General features: G+C 42.8%; 1 protein-coding gene across 1 annotated transcript in view; it reads left to right on the top strand.

Annotated features, from left to right (window-relative positions):
* LOC114211635 (solute carrier family 23 member 1-like) overlaps nt 1–20945 on the top strand; it is a 46069-nt gene that overhangs the window by 7121 nt on the left and 18003 nt on the right. Inside the window, exon 3 of the mRNA XM_088018475.1 lies at nt 4852–5009. Coding sequence (XP_087874601.1) covers nt 4852–5009 — 158 coding nt within the window. The remainder of the gene's footprint in view (nt 1–4851; nt 5010–20945) is intronic.

The following is a 20945-nucleotide window of genomic DNA, read 5'->3' as shown; positions in this document are numbered from 1 at the left end:
GTAATTATTGATAGATATCTATTTATTACCATTTTATTACTTGTTTTGTGATTGTTTCTGAAGATTTTCTCTGATTCTTTCTTGTCTTTCTCTCTGCCATATTTTGCTGATTTTCTTCAGTGATATATTTGGATTTATTTCTCTTTACTCTTTGCATGTTTATTAGTGGTTTGGTATATAGCTGCCATTAGGTTTGTATATAACCTCCTCTGCAAATAGCAGTCTATATTAAGTTGGTGGTCCTTTAAGTTTAAATCCATTCTTTTCTCCTCTCCTCCCATGTTTTAGGTATATGTTATTATATTTTATATTTTTGTGTGTATGTGAGTTCCTTGACTGATTTTTTACAGAAATATTCATTGTTACTGCTTTTGTGTTTCCTGCCTTTATACTGTCACTTTTGGTCTCTCCTTTCCACTCAAAGTGTCTCCTTTAATATCTCTTAAGGGACTGGTTTAGTCTTCATGAACTCCTTTAGTTTTTGTTCGTCTGGGAAACACTTTATCTCTCCTTCTATTTCTGAATGATAGTCTTGCTGGATAGAATATTCTTGGCTGCAGATTTTTCCCATTAAGCACTTTGACTAGATCATGCGACTCCCTTCTGGCTTGCCAAGTTTCCGTTGAAAGATCTCCTACTAGCCTTGTGGGTTTTCCCTTGTAAGTTAATGACTTCTTTTGTCTTGCTTTTAGGATTTTTTTTCTTTATCACTATATTTTGCAAGTTTAATTACACTATGTCTTGGTGTGGGTCTCCTTTTGTTGATATTGTCAGGAGTTCTCTGTGCCTCCTGGATCTGGATGTCTGTTTCCTTCCTCAGATTAGGAACATTTTCAGCTATTATTTCTTCAAATACATTTTCTGCCCCCGTTCTCTCTCTTTCTTCTTCTGGGACTCCTATAATACAAATGTTATTATGTTTCATGGATTTACTGAGTTCCCTAAGTCCGTCCTTGTTTTGTGTAATTCTTTTTTCTCTTTTGTTCAGCTCGATTACTTTCCATGACTCTGTCTTCGAGGTCACTCATTTCTTCCTCCGCTTCTCCTATCCTGTTATTCATCCCATCACATGTGCTCCTCATTTTGTTTACTGAGCCCTTATATCTCTGCTGTGTTAGTCCTTATCTCTGTGTTAAGGGTCTCACTCATGTCTTCCACTCTTTTCTTAAGTCTGGTGAGTTTCCTTATGATCATTGCTTTATATTCTCTAGCAGGCATGTTACTTATATCTTTTTTGCTTAGCTCTCTGGCCATGGCCTTGTCCTGTTCTTTCATTTGGGATAAATTTCTCTGTCTCCCCATTTTGTCTGTCTCTCTGTGTCTGTTTCTGTGTGTTAAGATAGCTCTGATTTTGCTCTTGAAAGTGGTGGCTTTATGAAGAGGAGGTCCTGAGTGCCCTGCAGGGCAGTGTCCCCTGTTCACCAGGACATGGCATTTCAGGCGAGTCTCCTGTGTGTTGCTAATGCCCTGCTGTTGTGTCTGAGTCACTGTTCCTTTCAGGGCAGTCATCTGTACTGCCCTCTGCCTGTTGTGGGCTGTGCTTGCTCTCTGTCTGTCAGTGGGATCCAGGCAGGCCAGTTCTGAAGGGGCATGCCCGCCAGGCAGTTTGGGAGTGGGGCAGCTCCCAAATTCCCAATTTTGTTAGCAAAATTTGCATTGGGCCACTAGTTCTAGGCCAGATCCCCCGAAGCACTTAGGCAGCTGTCAACTGGGGACTGTGAGCCAGGTGGCTGGGGGTGTGAGGCTGGGCTCAGTGCACTGGCTGGGTGCGTGGGCCTGGCAGCAGTGCACCCTGCGGCTGGTGAAGCACATTCGCAGCTTTAACATAATTTGCCCTGAGCCCGGCGGAGGCCACAACTGTCGTGCAAAGTGGCTCTGTGTTTATGCTGGAGGATGGGGGAGGAAAAGGGCACCTGCCGGCTCCCTTGTTTTCAAAGAAGTCCCCCAGTATGCTCCGAAATCAGTTTGAACAGATCTGTCTCCGTTTGCCCCAGATGTTGTATAAGAGGGAGGGAGAGAGAGAGAGAGAGGGAGCGCACAGGGGGAGGGGCAGAGGGAGAGGGAGAGAGAGACCCAAGCAGACTCCCCACTGAGTCTCACAACCCTGAGATCACGACCTGAGCCCTGAGCCGAAACCAAGAGTTGGCCGCTTACCCGACTGTGCCGCCCAGGTGCCCCTGAACTGCCATTTTTATATTGCCTCTCCCTGCAGGCTGCTGGCTCTTTAAGGGCGGTGACCCGGCTGTCACTTCCCCTTCCAGTCGGCCCAGTGCTGAGTCAGCTGCCTTTCACAGCTCTGGGCTCCAAGTCCCCCCCGCCCCACGGTTTTACAGACTCACGGAATTCAGTCCCTCTTGTGTTTAAAGCCAAACGTCACAGGGATTCGTCTTCCCTGTGTGAGCCCCCTGGTGCCAGGGCCCATTTGTCTGCCCTTTCTGTGTGCACAGCTCCCTCCCTGCTGCGGGCAGCCTCCCTCCACCTTGCTGACCTTCCAAAACTTTCAGATGCAGCTGCTTCTCTATGTTCAGTTGTGGAATTTGTTCTGCCCGTCTTCGGATCACTGTTCGGTTTCTTGATTTGGATGGGGATGATACCTAGTTGTAAGCGTGGAAGGGGGTGAACTCGGGAGTCTCCTGCCCCACCATCCTCCCGAGCTCCAAGTCTCTCGCACACTTTTTAAATCAGATTGTTTGGGTTTTGCTATTGAGCTCTATGAGTTCCTTAGACAATCTGGATATTAATGGGGTGCCTGGGTGGCTCAGTCAGTGAAGTATCTGCCTTTGGCTCAGGTCATGATTGGGGACCCTAGGGTGGAGCCCTGAGTCGGGCTCCCTGCTCAGCGGGGAGCCTGTTTCTCCCTCTCCTCCCTGCTCATGCTCTCTCTCACTATCTCTGTCCCTCTCTCTCTCAAATAAATAAAATCTTAAAAAAATTTTTTTGGATATTAACCTTTTATCAGAGAGACGGTTTGCAAATACTTTCTCCCATTCTGTAGGCTGCCTTTTTATTTTGCTGTTTCCTTTGCTGTGCAAAGCTTTTTACTTTGATGTAGTCCTGCTTGCTTATTTTTGCTTCTGTTGTTGGTGCTTTTGGTGCCATAGCTAACGATCTTTGTCAAAACCTGATGTTAAGGAGCTTTTCCACTGTGGTTTCTTCTAGGACTTTCATAGTCTCAGGCCTTATATTTAAGTCCTTAATCCATCTTGAGTTAATTTTTATGAATGGTGCAAGGTAGGAGTTCCATTTTTCATTCTTCTGTGTGTGGCTGTCCAGATTTTGCAATACCATTTATTGATGAGACTACCCTTTCCCCCATCAAGTCTTTTTGGCTTCCTTGTCAAATGTTAGTTGACCATGTATGCATGGGTTTATTTCTGGGGTCTCAATTCTGTTCTATTGGTCTATTTGTCTACTTTTATGATAGTACCATTCTGGTTTTTCTTTTTTGTTGTTGTTTTTTGGGTTTTTTTGAAAATAACATTCTTCCAGTTTTAAAAAACTGCCATCAAATTTAGTAAAGAATCTGCTTATGTTTGGGAAGCAAATGAAATTCTGGTATGTTTTTATTATTTCATTTTTGTCTTACATTTTAAGGTAAATGAAAACATCAACCAGTTCTCAGGTACCATACTGTTTGATTACTGTAGCTTTGTAATAGAGTTTGAAATGAGGAATTATGATGGCTGCTTCTTTGTTTTTCTTTCTCAGGATTGCTTTGGCTATTTGAGGACTTTGGTTGTCCCATACAAATTATAGCATTGTTTTTTTCTGTTCTTGTGAACATCATTGAAATTTTGATAGCAATTTCATTGACTCTATAGCTGGCTTTGGATAGTATGGACATTTTAATGATATAAATTCTTTCTCCCTTCTGCTAATTTTGGGCTTAGTTTATTCTTCTTGTTCTAGTTCCTGGAGGTGTAGACTTAGGTTACTTGAGATTTTTCTTCTAGGCGTTTATCACTATGAGCTTCCCAGGAGTTTCGATATGTTGTGTTTCCATTTTTGTTTGTTTCAAGATATATTTTTTTAAATTTCCCTTTTGATTTCCTCTTATTCCCATTGGTTGTTCAGGAGGGTGTTGCTTACTTTCCACAAATTTGTGAATTTTCCAGTTTTCCTCCAGTTTCATACCATTACCATCAGAAAAGACCCTTGGTATGATTCCCTTCTTAAATTTGCCAAGGCTGTTTTGTGACTTAACATATGATCTGTCCAGGGGAATGTGCTCAGGGCTTCCTGGTCATTAGTCTTGCCCTCACCTTGTACCTTGTTTTAATTATGAGCCTCTTACCTTGTTCTTTTTTTCTTTTTTTTAGATTTTTGAAAAAGATTTTATTTATTTATTTGACAGAGAGAGAGAGAGCGCGCGCTCAAGTAGGCAGAGAGGCAGGCAGAGGGAGAATGAGAAGCAGGTTTCCTGCTGAGCAGAGAGCCCGCTGCAGGGCTCAATCCCAGGACCCTGAGATCATGACCTGAGCTAAAGGCAGATGCTTAACCAACTGAGCCACCGAGGCGGCCCTCTTGCCTTGTTCTTTTTCTGAAGGCCCCCTCTTTGGTTCCTGTTATGTCCTCCTGTTTTGTGTCCGTGCCTGGGTTTCTTACCCAGGATATCAGTTCCCAGTGTTAGAGTTCTACCCTTGAACCCCAGACCCTCAGGCTGGGTCTCTGTTTCTTGCTGCCTGGTCTCCCTTGTTCCCACTGCTAATCTGGATGTCTGCCTGTCACTCCCGGTCAGGCTCCTCTGAGACCAGAGGTAGAGCTCTTTCCTCTGGCAGAGGACTAGGAATGAGGGTGGAGGAGGCAGCCCAGCATCTACCTGTCTGTCCACTCTCTCTGCTCTGCCCACAGCACTTCCTCACAGCCCTGGGGGGGCTCGTGGCCGTGCCACTCATCCTGGCCAAGGACCTGTGCCTGCAGCATGACCCCCTGACTCAGAGCTACCTCATCAGCACCATTTTCTTCGTCTCCGGCCTCTGCACTCTCCTGCAAGTGTTTTTAGGAGTCAGGTAGGTAAAACTCTTTTCCCTGGCTTCTGACTTTTCACTGCTGGAGTATCAGCAAAATTTGTTTGGCTTGCAGCTGGAGAGGTGCTTAGGCAGCTGGTGGGACCTAACAGAGGGAACATGGGACTTGGAATCAGAGCCCGGGTTCAAGTCCTAGCTCCAACACTTACTGTCTGTATTGGCTAGTATTCTCGGTTCACGTTACATAAATCCAGATTAGTTTAGGCAAAGATTTGTTCTCTATTAATGTATAAGATCAAGGTAAGAGAAAGGCAAGGTGCATCATGCATCAGGAACAAGGACTCAGATGGGACTTCTCTTGTTTCTACAAAGGCCTGCCCCTAATTTTTGTGAGATGCAGGGCAAGAATACAAATGGATTCCCACACACTGCATGTCTAAATATTGGAGAGTTATAAACCAAACTTAGAGACTCTTAAATAAGATATGTTCTGATCATTCTACCTGGAAGGCCAGGTTTGAATCTGGAATTCTGTCACCACTCAAAATTCTGCTTTGGAACTTAGCCACATGGGGAGGGCCAATCCCCAGCCTGTGGCCTTCCTCCTTCTCTTCCTACCTCAAGCTTTGCTCCAGATCATAAATGGTCTTACATGCATGAATGTGGACACCACAGCCTGCATATCCAAGCTCCACCCCCCCCACACACACACACACCAGATTCCCCAGATAGCTGATGCTTGGCCATCCTCGGGCCTGGGGATGTGTACACCTGCATCATGGTCTGCCATGATGGTCTGCCTTCAGACCTGAGGAAGAGGCCCAAGCAGGCTCTGGAAAAGGCTCAGGGCCATTTGGGCAGAGAATTCTTGGCTGTCAAACGGGAGAGGCACACAGACTTGAGGTGGACATGTCCCCTTGGCCCCACAGACACCTCCCCCTAGAAGGCAGAGCGGGGCCCTCTGGAGCATCGGGCTAGGTGCAGGGGGCTCTCCTGTCTGAAGACAGAGCAGTCTCCTCACCACATTGCCAGTGGCTGTGCTCTGTTGTCATGGACAGGCTCCCTGCACAGGAGGGTGGACAGGTGGCTGGCAGTCCTCACACTTCTCTCCCAGAGCAGGTGAGTTCTGCTCCGGCAAGTCTCCCATTTTAAAATTCCAGGGAAGAGCGCTAATTGGTGCAACATAAACCAGATGCCCAGCTCTCACCCATCGGGGCAACAAATATGGAGACTCCTACTGAGGAAAGTTTCCCAAAGAAGCAGAGAAGAGGAGTTTTGTTCTGAGTAGACAAGACAGCAGAGATTCACTGAGTGGGATATGGGGTTTGGGACCTATAAAATAAGGCCAATGCTCATATTGCCTTTTCTCCCTTAGAGTCGCATTGATATGAGCAATTGTTAAAATCAGTGGAATCACCTTTAAAAAACAAAAAACAAAAAACATCACGTCCTTGGCGCACCTGGGTGGCTCAGTCGGTTAAGCGTCTGCCTTCAGCTCAGGTCATGATCCTGGGGTCCTGGGATCGAGTTCCACATCAGGCTCCCTGCTCGGTGGGAAGTCTGCTTCTTCCTCTCCCTCTGCCTGCCACACCTCTTGCTTGTGCTCTCTCCCTCTCTCTCGCTCTCTCAAATAAATAAATAAAATCTTAAAAAACAAAAACAAAAACATCAAGTCCTTTATGCTCATACATAGGCTGCTAAAATTAGTCTGAGTAAAATGGAATCCGATTGCTCTGGAGCTGGCCTGGACAAAATTGTGAGGCCAGGAAAATGTCTCTGGAGCTTTCCCCCTCCTCATTTCCACACCTCCCCTCTTCCTATTCTCTACCACCACCCCCTGCCCCACCTTGATTCCCAGAACTCCACACAGTGGCTCCCTTGGTTACCGTCAGCTCAGGAAATCCCTCTCTGTGGGTCCTCCAGCCCTCCCCCACTCACCCCCTCACCTCAGACCCGTTAGTCCTGCGTCTTCTTCCTTTAACATTAATTTAGCATCTAGTCCAAGGACAGATCCAGGTTTTGTTCAGCCGGAAGCTTACACAGTTTTTGGTGTCCTCTTTAAGAAAAAAAACAGAAGTATGAATACAAAATCACATATGAGAGAGAATATTATTAACTTGAAAAAAATCACAGCAAATCACAAATTTTAAAAAGTAGATAAACACCACAAATGCCACAAATTCCAAAATAGAGCATGACGTTTTTATTATTTAACGTTCTTACAGCCCCCTGTAATACTTCTCCCTCACATTTTATGCCTGTGTACTCTTTTCTTCTTTAATTGAAGGCTGTGTACTCTTTGATCACCTCTTCATTTTATAAAGAGAAGGAAAGATAATTCAGTCATGAATTATCATGGATTTGTCCAAATTTGTTTGTGTTCCTGCTAGCTGAAATACATCATTCTGCCTTCACGCACAGACTGTAATAGTGCTGTGGATTTGTGCCCTGCAAACACAGAAATTCTGTTGTACTCGATTTCTGTCAAAAAATTTAAAAATGCGTGCTGCATTTATAAGTGTATATGGTGCATTATTATGTATATTCTTGAGAGGAGACAGCTTCCATCCTGCCTGCGTAGCAATGAGAACCAAATCTTTTCTGGCAATTGCGCATATCTGATGGTTGTCCGATTTTCCAAAAAATCGATTTTCTGACACCATACATTTCAGACCTTGTTTCTCATCCACCACCCACGTAGGTCAAATGTCAGGTGCTATGGGACACATTCATGACATAATGTGACCTCGGGTTCTGTGCCTTCTCGTCACACAGTAGAGTGAGCTGGTACGGAGGGTGGTAGGAATATGGTGAGAAACAATCATGACACCAAGGTGGCTAGAAATAAATTAAGTATACGTGTGTGGTTTAGTGGTCTCAAACCACATAAGTACATCCTACCACACTCAAACTGAATTTATCAGCCTCCCCTTAGCCAGATCCTAAAAGTGCTTATGGTCTTTCAAATGCCATCTGATGCAAGACTTAGAATCCGCAAGGTGGCAGTGCAAAGAGACAAGAGTTGTAGCCAAATGTGGCTGAAACTGTTTACTTTTGCAAACTTGACAAAGATATATGGCTAGTGAACACATTGCAGGGGTCCCTCCCGGGACTATAGAAGGAGCCAGGCAAGTGAGGTCCCTTCACCATCAGTCTCCTTTTGACCTAATCTGTGCCAGGCCTGTGCTCAGCCCTGGGTTTGTGAAGGGATATGGAAAACATTTCCTACAGTGGGTTTTACCCGACCTGTCTTGACAGAAAATGACTGGACAGGAAAAATTATCCATTTCTTCTTTGTCAATTATCTGAATCAAACCACACAGGTCTAGACTGATACAGGGCTGGCCACTTGTTTCCAGGAGAGGCTGAGCGTAGACAGCGTTCATGTCTGGCATGGCCTTTTTGCCTGAATCCAATCAAAGGCACTTTGCAAAGTCATTTCCAGGCGATATGCCAAGGCTTAAGTTCTCGCAATCTCTGCTAAGGAGTGGGAGACCTGTGCCCACAGCTTTGGTGGGTTAGTTCCCTGCTCTCTTATATGTCACCATCTCTGTGAGCCAAGATTTTTTCCAGATCCCCAACCAAGGACTCAAAAAGGTACAGGGCTTGCTCTGGTTTTTCTCTCAGAATCCTAAAATCCAGACCCCACCATTTTCCAGGATTGGCTCTAGGAATGTAAGAGGCTGCAGTAGCATTAGGGAGCCCTTGCAGGACTCTGCCTGGGGACCCGGGGATCTCACCCTTGTCCCGGCCCCATGAAGAGTTACAAACACAAAGCTCCTAAACTTTAGATGGCCTTAATTATAATTATGGGAAAGTATTGAGCTCCGAAACTGGAGGCCTGAACCCCAGTCTTGGCTTCTGTGCCATGGGAACTTGGATAAATCATCTACCCTCTTTAAGGCTCAATTTTCTCATCTATAAAATGAAGGAGTTCAACTACACAATATCTGAAGGTCCCTTCCATATCTGTTATGGACAGCTATGATGTTGACAGGGAAGGTGATGAAGTGCCATGTTTCAATTGGTAATCGGTAGTAAAAGCACCTGTGGGCCTAGCCTTCTGGTGGGTTCTGTGAGAAACACAAACTAATCAGGAGTTAGGGTCCAAAGAACCTGAACTTACCCCTTCATTAAACACACAGAGAAAGAGGGAAATAAAATCACGCTGATGTCTTTAGACTAAGGTGGGGGCAGGAATAAACATGCATTTCGTTCTACCCATGGAAATAAGCTTCCCTCTTAGATGCTGATGAGTAACTGCCTAAGACATTATAGATTATAAAACCTAACTGAAAGTCAATTGACTCAAAGGCCAAGTAGATTTGATTGCTGATTATTTGCCGATAACCCAAAACAGGCTGATGTTGCAATAAGATTTCAGAAGATCTTAGTGATTAAAACCACATTAAATAATCAAAAAGGAATGATAAGCCATGATAACTGGGGTGGGGGTGGAGAGGGCGGGGAGGGGTAGAGGGAGAGAGAGAATCTTAAGCAGGCTACATGCCCAGTGTGGAGCCCAGTGTGGTGCTCCAACTCACGATCCTGAAATCACAAGCTGAGCCAAAAATCAAGAGTTGGATGCTTAACGGACTGAGCCCCCCAGGCACCCCACTGCTGCTCTTGAAATCAGAGCTCACAAGCACTGTGCCCAGTATGGGGTAGACAGCTGTAATCCTTGGCAACATGGATAGCTGCCCCCTGGTATGCCTTTAGGGGTCTTGGGTGCATCCCCAGGAGCCTTCCTCACTTAGGTGTTCACTTCTGATATTCATGGAAGGGCATACTCTATCATTAATTTCAAAATAAGACATCAAGTTTGAAAGGCAATCATTAGAAGAAATCAAAGATTGACTCCATGTCATTCTGGGCCTTCATTCCATCTCTAGAATTATTCATGATTTTTACTGGTAATTTCTTTTTCTAGAGTGGTTCCAGGCAGTATGTCTCTCTGTTTTCCTGGGAGTATCTCAAGTGGGGAGCAAGTACCCCTGGCACAAAGTCCATCCAGATATCTTGTGCTTGCTTGCAGACATTTTTGCTTGAGTTAGCCCTGGCTCAGTCCTTTACACCCAGTGACTTCCCCGCAGCTGAGCTCAGCCCTGCCCTAGCTCTGCACCTGTCCTCGGCTCTGTAGAAAGGCCACGCCCACCAACAGGGGTATGTAGGTATGCAGCCACTTTGCTCCTGCCCTCTTGACAGCCACGTCACCAGATGTACCATTGGAGCTCTGGCTGGAGCAGGAACAGTGGTGGCTTTGGGGGTAGAAGAGTGACCAGACAATCCATCACATCAGTGGAGTCCCAAAGACGGGGCCTGGTGCGCTTCTGCTTCCTCTGGGTTTAGGTTGAGTAGTTACCAATAGGGAAGGCACATGATGCCATTTCCTACAGTGTAGCAGGTCCTTATCTGCTTGGTGCAGGGAGCTCAGAAAAAAGATGAACAAAGTGCTCTTTGTCCAGTAGTGAAGTAGTTGGGACTCAGAGTGCTCAGGATTTTAAAACTCAAGAGGAATTCATCAGTCCCATCTTATATTCCAGAGGCTCTGCTCCCCATTCTGATCTATTTCAAAGAAAAGTCCCTGTGACATCAACCTTTACCCACTCATTGGATTGACTCAAGAAGGGAACATCAAAATGATGACATGGGTGAGGCCAGATTCCAGTAGCTCACCCTCCAGACACCTCTGTCCCCAACTGTTGACCACTTCTCCATTCATCCACACTCTTCTCCTCTTGCCCACAGGCTTCTCAAATTGCACATGTCCCAACCCCCAACCTTCTCAGGGGGATCATCCCTTCCAGGTTCCCAAGTGCCTAAGGCATATTGCTCTCTCTAGTGGAGACTTAATGCTCCCTCTCCTCTCTACCCTGGACAACATTTGCATTATTTTCTCTTGAAGTCCTTGTGTTTCTGTGAAGTGGAACTGTTTTTTAATTTTTCCAAAGCCTTGAGAATTATATTAGATAATGCACACAAAGAGCTTAGCTCTGTGCCAGGTACAGAAAATTTATTTTTCACATCAAGAAAAGGATTGTACTGTACACAGAATTTTGCACCCTCCCTCCCTTTTTGAATAATTAAAAAAAATTAATTGTAAAAAATAGCTCTCCTCTCCCTTTTAAAACATATACAATGCACTGTATTTTTCCATTTCAGCAAACACACTTCTGCAACAGTACTTTTTAAAAAATGATCACTTAGTATTTAATATTCTAGAAGATATAATTATATTCTAATTTATTTAACTATTTCCTATTAAAGGACGTTCAGGTTGTTTCAAGTTTTTCACTAGGGTAATAGCAGCCAATGTAATTTATAATTATGAGAGGTAGAAAGTATATGTATACTGAGAATCATTTATCTATTTAAAGACAGAAAAAGACTGGTAGAAATCTTTAAGGTTATTCATGGGTGGTTTACATTATATATGAAAGATATATATTATCTGTGTGCTGATAAAATTTATCTGGTTAAAGATAAAAAAGACTGGAACAAAATGTTAATCATTTCTGGGTTATATAATTAGGGTGATTTAAATTTATTCTTTATATTTTTCTCTATTTGCCATTTACTTTCCTTCAATGTCCATGTATTACTTTATAACTGGGAAAAGTGACTACCATTTAAAATGTATTTTTTAGAACAGTACCAGGGCATGTTTCATGAGGCATACCCTTTGAACCTGTGCCTGAGAGCAAAAGTCCAGTACGTTGCCTATTACCATCTTGGAAGAGGGACTGGGCGCTTTGGATGAAGGCCCCAGCCTTGAGACAAATTCTGAGATCCTGCAACCCTTGCCGCTTCACCTGCTTTCATTTTTGTTTCCCCAGTCCATTTCTCCATGATCAGCATTAAAGCACTAAAAACAAAAAAGGACAGGTGTGTCTTTGGGGCAGAACAGAAGGGAGACCTGGAGCAGTGGCTCCCAATCCATCTCCGGTTTTGGACGGAGGGATGGGGGAGCAGGGGTACACTCAGGGTGTAAGCAGTGATGTGTTTAAAGAAGATAGATAAACAGGCTTCCCCTTCCCACCAGAAATCTTCGCCCCCTCCCTTTTTTTCTAGACCGAGGCAAACATTTCATCTCTTTAAGCTGATTATTTAGGTACTATCCTCCAAATCTCTAATTAACACCCTTCCATTCTAGGTATTACTAATCGATATGCCAGTATGAATGTCTGAGATCTCCTTTTCTTTCACAGCCCCTCACTCACCACATACAAGCAGACTTCCCATCCCTTATTCTTCTGTGCTCCCAGCATAGATCAATATTCCGTGTATACATTATAATTAATGACTATGATATTATTTGGAGCTGAATCATGTTCTCTTTTCCTGCCCAGATTTTTGTTTTCCCTGGAGTTTACATCTTTCTTGTTTCTAATATACTTAATTTTCTATGCGCTTATTTCTAATTCAATTCTATACTCTTTGTTTACTGCCTAGATTTCTTCTTAATAATTTCATTCACAAGGCACCGGGGTGGCTCATTAGGTTAAGCGTCCAACTCTTGATTTCAGCTTGGGTCATGATCTCAGGGTCATGAGTTCAAGCCCTACTCCACACTCAGTGTGGAGCCCGCTTAAGATTCTCTTGCTCCCTCTCCATCTGCTTCTCCCTTCCTCCCCTCCTCATGTTCTCTCTCTCTCTAAAAAGAATGAGATAAATAAAATTTAAATAAATAAATAATTTCATTCACATCAGCTTCATCTTGATGAACGATCTCCTTGAGCTCTCTGACTTGCTGCAATTTTGAATGGTTGCTGTATATGCCTGGTATACATCATATATGTCACCCTGAGATGCCCCTTTACCCCATCCTGGGAATTCCCTTCATGTCAGTTCTCAAGTCTCGGTCTCCTGTTCCCATATTTTTTCTTTTTTGGAGGAACACAATAATCCAGTAGCTTCCTGAGAGAGAGAGAGAGAGAGAGTACATAGGAAATAAATTTCATAAGACTTTGTTTATATGAAAGTGTGTGGGTTCTACGCTCACTTTTGATTGATAGCTTAGCTGAGTATAGAAATTTAGGTTGGAAATGATTCTCTTTTTTTTTCTTTAATTTTTTTTTAAGATTTTATTTATTTATTTGACAGAGAGAGAGAATGAGAGGGAAGAGGGTCAGAGGGAGAAGCAGACTACCCGCCGAGCAGGGAGCCCGAGGTGGGACTCGATCCCGGGACCCTGGGATCATGACCTGAGCTGAAGGCGGTCGCTTAACCAACTGAGCCACCCAGGCGCCCGGAAATAATTTTCTTTTAGAATTTTGAAAGCATTTTTCCATTGCTTTGTAATTTTCAGGGTGATTTTAAGAAAGTCAAACTTTATGTAACCTCTCCCCCTTTCTCCACTCCAGAAGCTGGAAAAAAAAACTGCTTTATAATCCAGGGTTGTAAATTTTTATTTATGTGCCACGGCCTGAGTTTATTTTCATCCATTATACTGTGTACTCAATAGTTCCTTTTAATATGCAAACAGTCATCCTTCAGTTTGTTTGAGTTTCTTTCTCAAACTCCTTTGATTCACATGCTGGATTTCCTGGAATGGTCCTCTAATTCTCTTACCTTTTCTTGCCTATTTACATCTTTTTGTATTTTTGTTTTTTGTGGGGAGGAAATTTTATCAACTTTATCTTCCAATTCTTCTACTGAATTTATTTCTACTGTAATACTTTAAGAGCTTTTTTTGTTCTCTGAATATTCTTGTTTTATGCATCCTATTCTAGTTTTATGAATGCAAGATCTTACTTGCCAAGGATATAAATGAGAGTGTGTTTTAAAAATTATCATCTCCCGGGTGCCTGGGTGGCTCAGTTGGTTAAGTGTCTGCCTTTGGTTCAGGTCATGATCCCAGGGTCCTGGGATCGAGACTTGCTTTGGGCTCCCTGCTCTTGGGGAATCTGCTTCTCCCTCTCCTCCCCACTCGTGCTCTCTCGCTATCTCTTTCTCTTTCTCTCTCTCTCAAATAAATAAATAAAATCTTTTTAAAAAAATTATCATCTCCCTACAGGACAAGTTACTTTCATCTGTTTCTTTATTTGGGTCTCTGTCATCTATAGTTCTTTGGTTGTCTGATGATCCTTGTATATCTGTTCATATTTAAAGGTTGGGTCTCAAAACCTTGACTGGAAGTTCTGAGCCTGAGACTGGGTCTTGTTCACTTTGGACTTCATTGCAGTATGATATGCAGGAATGCCACATAACCTAACTGCAAGGGTCACAATTCACATTGTAGTCTTAATATGGTGTCATGACTTTTGAGTGTCTTTATGGTTTTCCCAGCATAGCTGGGGAAGCCTGAATCTCAGCATCTTTACGCTTTTCCTCCCAGATCATCCTATCCTCCAGAAAAGGACTTTCCGGTCTCTTGCCTGGAGAGTAAATGCCTGGTTGGAAGTGTTCGAGAAGCTCAGTGGGGAAGTGAGCAGGACGTTTTAGTGTTCAGTGTGCATATATTCAATGAATCACCCCGGTGTTCAGTATGGTATCTCCACTTCAACTGTGCCAGTTTCCCTGCAGAGTCCATAGACCCTGTGTCTTGCCTTTTCTGCAGAATAAACTTCTAGTCTTCTGCCAAGACAGGGTAGGACAGTTACCTGACTGGTTCTGCAAAAGACATTAAATCTGTTTTAGCTCCACATTTAATCTTACTTCAAGAGCCAGTTCCTGATATCTTGTGAGTTTTTCAGTGTAATGCCATTTACCTATTGCTAGCATAGGATACGGATTCCCCAGGGCGATCAGATCAGTTAACACTATCCATCTGCTCTTTGCCTTTCAAAGTTTTGTTGCAATTGTCTCCTGCTCAGATCTTCTTATCTTGTGATTTACTCTTCTAAAATACATGTTAGGTCATTTTATTGGCGTTTCAAGATGGAGAGAGTGTATAACCTGGCATTTTTAACCAGAAGTCAATGTTTTTCTTATTTTGCAAAAAAAAAAAAAATCCAATACATATTAAGAATACTAAATATTTGTATTTATTAATTGCCTTAAACATTTTAAGTGTGTCTTGGTTTTTGATTAAGATATATTTTTTAAAGATTTTATTTATTTGACAGAGAAAGATAGCGAGAGCAGGAACACAGGCAGGGGGAGTGGGAGAGGGAGAAGCAGGCTTCCTGTGGAGCAGGGAGCCTGATGTGGGGCTCGATCCCAGGACCCTGGGATCATGACCTGAGCAGAAGGCAGATGCTTAACAACTGAGCCACCCAGGCGCCCCTTATATAAGATTTTTTTGCCATATCAAAGCTTTGATGTTTCTATGGTAAAATTTATTACTTTTTCCTTTGCTATTTTTTGATCTACTTTTAGACTTAGTAATACTTTCTATATCCAATAGATAAGATAAATAATCACCTTTTTAAAAAAGTACTTGTATGTGTGTTGTTTAGATTTTTAAATTTAACTCTTGAATTTATTTGGAATTTCTTTAAGTGTATTGTATGAAGTGAGGCTTCAGATTTATTTTTTTCTCCCTAAAAGCCAATTATCTCAATATCATTTGTTGAATAAATGGGAATCAAGACTTTATTCATCACATATTAAGTTCTTATATATCCTAGGATCTATCTGTTTAAGGGCTACTATTTTCTGCCATTAATTTCTTTGCTGTGTTTTCAACCATTACCACACTGGTTTGTTTTTATTTTTTTAAAAAGGTTTGTTTGTTTGTTTGTTTATTTATTTATTTATTTGAGTGAGAGAGAGAGGGGTGTGCAGAAGGAGAGAATCTCAAGCAGACTCCTTGCTGAGTGCAGAGGCTGATGCAGGGCTTGATCTCACGACCCTGAGATCATGACCTGAGCTGAAACCTCAAATTGGATGCTTAACCAACTGAGCCACCCACGAGCCCCCACACTGTTTTAAAATTAATAACTTTGTACTGTACTTTATTTAGTTGGGCATGCTTTCCTCATTATTCTTTCCTTTAAAAGTCTTTCCAAGTTATTCTGATTTTTAAATTCTTCCAGATGAATTTTTAAATCATTATATTAAATAAAATATTCTCATTGGGATTTTGATTGCAGTTGCATTACATTAAAAGATTAACTTGGAATAAGTGACACCTTTATAATATTGAATTTTCCTTTCAAGGAATGTGGTACGTGCCTCATTTATTTAAGTCATCATATGTCTTCTCTTAGAATTCTATTTAAAAATATCCCAAGTGGAGTGCTTGGATGGCTTAGTCGATTAAGCATCTGATTTTTGGTTTTGGCTCAGGTCGTGATCTCAGGATCCTGGGATCGAGCCTGGTGTTGGGCTCCATGCTTAGCGTGAAGTCTGCTTGGGATTCTCTCTCTCTTTCTGCCCCTCCCCCCCATGCTCATTCTCTCTCTCTCAAATAAATAAATACATCTTAAAAAATCTATTATCCCAAGGTATTCTATAATGCAGCTGTATCCTTTGTTATATTTTTTGAGCATACTCAACAATTTTCACTTGCTTCTTAGAGGAAATTTTTCCTCTAAATCTTCAGAGCAGGAAAACATTTCCCCTCTTCTGCAGGATCTTTTTCAAGCCCAAGTCATGCTGGGTTTTCTGTTCATTCATCACTTAACTGGAAGAGATCTATGTAGTCAAAATGTCTAAAGGACAAGTTCAACTATGACCATTCTGTCTTAAGTCCATCAGACACTAGGTTTGTCTTTTGAGTTTTTGTTTTGGTCTCTGCATTTTCCAATTTCAGCAAGAATCTTGCTAATTCAGTATAGTTAGAATCCCCACCCTCCATATCTGATTGGGTTCCTCAGTCTCTATCATCACTCAGGTGATGTCTGATCACCTTGGCCTGCCTTCAGCAGGATTTCCCCACCTCCTGCCTTATCCCTGATCTTTCGTCTTAGTAATTTTCCAGCTCCTGACCCAACCCTGCTCCTGGGCTATAAATTCCCACCTTTTCTTAGGGTATTCAGAGTTAAGGCTGATCGCTCTCCCCTACTACAGAACTGCATTGTAGGAGTCTTCTTGAATAAAGTCATCGTAATGTCATTAACCAGGGTCATGAATACATTTTTCTTCAACAGCAGTGTACCTGAGAGCTCAGAGAGAAGGATGGGAGTTTAACTTCCCACTACTTTCAAAAGGGCAGATGTTTCTGGTTATCGGTTAAAATGGGACTACAAAGAGAGAAGAAAAATGTATCCTCTAATCATTAACCTAAACTCTAGTTTGTTCTTAGCTCAGGTCTTTTTATCAGTTGTTTTTATAACAAACACACTGTTGCAATTTGGCCACGTGACTCAGCCTTTCTAATCAGGGTTTCCCCACTTTTGAGCTGAGACCTCCCACCACCACTCCTTCCCCCGCCCCCAGTCTCCTCCTGCACAGGCAGTGCAGTGTCACTACCCTGAAGGGCTCTCGAGATAACTATATGAAAATGCTCTGTACCTTTAAAACACTATGTAAACTTAGATGTTAATAGTAGCCCCGGGAACACATTCCTGTGGCTCTGCCAACCCAAAATACTCATCCCGTTAAGGCTTTTAAGATACAGATTTTGACATTTAACCTCTTAGGAAACTTGCAAGTCATTGTTGTAAAGAAGAACGGCGGGGCATCTTCTCTTCTTCAGACTCAAGCATCCAGATGAGACAGTGAAGAGTGGAGGGAGTAGAATGCACAGGGAGAGTCTGGCCACATTTTCTATGGGATGTTGTGAGGGGTGCAATGGAGAATTGCAGCCAGATCCCACTCCATCTGAGCCCAGACTGGCTCTTCCTGCAAAGGTTCATGAGGCTGGGTGTGTAGCAAGTGGGGCCTGGAGGGGGAGAGGAATAGCTGGAAAGTGAAATTGGATGGTCTGAGTATAGAGTGGTAGGTCCTTACTATATTGTAATATATTTGTAAGCCCCTTAAATCCTATTTGACACAAGGTGACGTGTAAAGGCTCAAGTTAATACATAGCGTGTTGGAACTTGTGGGACATTGTCAGATCACCTCTTTCAAATCAAATGTAACAAAACCAAAAAGAACCAGGGAAGGGGGACCTCTGAAATAGATCCAAAAACAATACCAGAGCAGTAAGCTTCAAAGTGATGAGTAGATCCAACAGCAGCAACTCCATCCCAACGGACATGTGTTGTGACCTCACATGCGGACAGCTGTGCCTCAGACATTAACCTTTAAATGTTAACACAAGCCCCTACAGCAGAGAGGCAGTGTCTACTTTAAGAACTGGAACAGAAGAGGGCCCCTGGGTGGCTCAGATGGTTAAGCGTCTGCCTTCGGCTCAGGTCATGATCTCAGGGTCCTGGGATTGAGCCCCGCATCGGGCTCCCTGCTTGGTGGGGAGTCTGCTTCTCCCTCTCCCTCTACTGTTCCCCCTGCTTGTGCTCTCTCGCTCTCTCTCTCAAATAAATAAATAAAATCTTTAAAAAAAAAAAAAGAACTGGAACAGAAGAAATAATGAAGAGGGGTGGAGTGGAGGCTTGGGAGCTCTGTGCGGGTGGTGCTGTGCTCCCTGCAGGGCTGAGTACAATGGGCCATGGAGCAAGGGGAGAATTAACACAAAGATGCAGCCTTGGACCAGCCCAAGCACACGGATTCCAGCGACACAAAAGAAAACAAGGGATGTAGAAAACAAATCTTAGAGAACCCACCTGCAAGAGATGAGAATGCCAGACAACAGTCAAAAAAAAAAAAAAGCCCACAATATAACATCTGTAAGAGAAAACACTAAAGAAAATGTCATGTCATAACGTACACCTCCTTCTCAGGAAGTACTCAGAGGGAGTAATAAAGTAATGACAATTACTGCTGTTTGGTGAGCTCTTACAGGCCCCAGGCACTGGCCCACACATTTATACTTATTTAATCTTCACGGCTACTCCCTGGGGAGAGGACTCTTATTTTATCAAAGACGACACTGGGGCTTGCAGAAGCTGGGCAAGATGCCTAGGTCACACAAATGATAGGAGGGCGAGCCAGATTTAAACTGGCCGTGGGTCTGTGCCGTGCTCTTCATCAGTGTGCTAGGGAGACCTGAGCGCTCCTCCTGGTTAACTCTATGACTTTGGGCCCAGATCCTCTACCTATAAAAATGACGAGGCCAAACTGGATATGGTTCAGGAGGCTCTTCCAGATCTAAAAAGTTGAGTTGGTTTCAAATCAAAGTCTATAGTTTATAAGAGAGACATTTAAGTCAGAAGGCCCGTGTAGAATCATAGTGAATCATACTCACGAGCAGATTTAAAAAATACAGGGGTTGCCATCACGGTAGCAGATAAAATTTATCAGGAAATTTAAAAGAACACTGAGATATGCATCAAGGTCACCATCAAAGGTAAGACATACATAGAACAATGAAAGCCTAGAATAGTACTGAGTGCACATACCCTATACACATACTAGGGACATGCATAAAGGAAGAGCTAGCAGAAATGCAAGGCGTGTATGTAGATCTCTCTCTCTCTTGCTTGCTCTCATCTATGTACCAAAAGGGTACTGATAAGAAGTTATATCTGGGGCACCTGGGTGACTCAGTTGGTTAAGTGTCTGACTCTTGGTTTTGGCTTGGGTCATGGTCTCAGGGTCATGGGATCCAGCCCTACAATGGGCTCTGCACTCAGCACAGAGTCTGCTGGAGATTCCCTCTCGCTCCCTTCCCCTTTGTTCCTCCCCCTGCTTGTGCTCCTGCACTCTCTCTCTAAAATAAGTAAAATCTTTAAGAAAAAGTTATACCTAACAAAATGGGGGTGGGGATGGGGCAGAAAGGGATAGAAAATGGAACTGGAAGATGTAAGTATAAACTAACAAGGGAAAAATTTATGCATACATTGTGTGAACCTAAAGGTAGAGCATGATAATACCCTGAGGCAAATAAATGAAAAAAAAATTCACCTTGCTCTTGGACATGAAAGATACTTAAAAAGGCAGAAGGTCCATGTATCATATTATCCCAACAACATGTAATCATCTTGAAAGAAAATAATATGAACAGAATTAGAAAGGAACTCAACTACTTAAAAATTTTGAAATGCTCTCTTTAATAATTTCTGAATTGGGGACGAATTCCTACATACAGTAACAGAAAGCATTTTGTTTTTAATGAAAAGAAAGCTCACTATCATAAAAATTGTTACAAATATATTTTGATAGTATCCAAACCCTATGTAATGAGCAGACAGTTTATAGATAAGGAGAGAACAAACATTACATCACACAAATGAGTGCACATCTCTCCTAGCTTAATGAAATGCAACTTAACATTTGTTAGGACTTCATTCCATGCCTAATAAACTTAAAAAAACAAAATGATGAACCCAATGTTGGCAGGTTTTTTGTGGTACCAGGCTCAGCACTGGAGGGATGGGAATGAAAAATAATGAATCCCTGCCCTTGTGGAACCCAGTAGAATGGACATGGCAGACATGGCGGACTGTATGTAAGTTTCATCATGAGGTGTTTAAAGTAATCCTTGAGAGTAAGTTGCTGGAAGTGGTTAGTTTGTTAGTACGAGGGCTGAGATGTGTGTCACTAGAATATAACTGGGAGTTTTGTCTCACTCACCATGGTGTCCTCAATATTATGGCAGCCACTGCCCACCACAGGGCAGATCCTCAGTAGACACTTGGTGAATGAGTGCAATGTGCATATGGAATTATAGCAAAAAATTAAAACACAAGTTCTGTCTTATGTAACTCTGGTTATACCCACATACAGTGGCTTATATGTTCATTTTATTTTATTTTATTTTTAAGATTTTTATTTATTTGAGAGAGTGAGAGAGAGAGCATGAGAGGAGAGAGGGTCAGAAGGAGAAGCAGACTCCCTGCTGAGCAGGGAGCCCGATGTGGGACTCGATCCCAGGACCTGGGATCGTGACCTGAGCCAAAGGCAGTTGCCTAACCAACTGAGCTGCCCAGGCGCCCCTTATATGTTCATTTTAAAGCTCAAGGGGATTTTGTAAAGATCTAAGTAGAGCATGTTTCCCTCTCTGTCCAGATATTTAGATTCATAATTTTTAAA

Source organism: Eumetopias jubatus, unplaced genomic scaffold, assembly GCF_037043125.1.
Source record: "Eumetopias jubatus isolate StellerSeaLion01/CBP00866 unplaced genomic scaffold, mEumJub1_p1.0 scaffold_14, whole genome shotgun sequence".
Taxonomy (NCBI): domain Eukaryota; kingdom Metazoa; phylum Chordata; class Mammalia; order Carnivora; family Otariidae; genus Eumetopias; species Eumetopias jubatus.
Note: the sequence above shows the minus strand (reverse complement) of the source record. Positions and strands in the feature narration are given on the sequence as shown.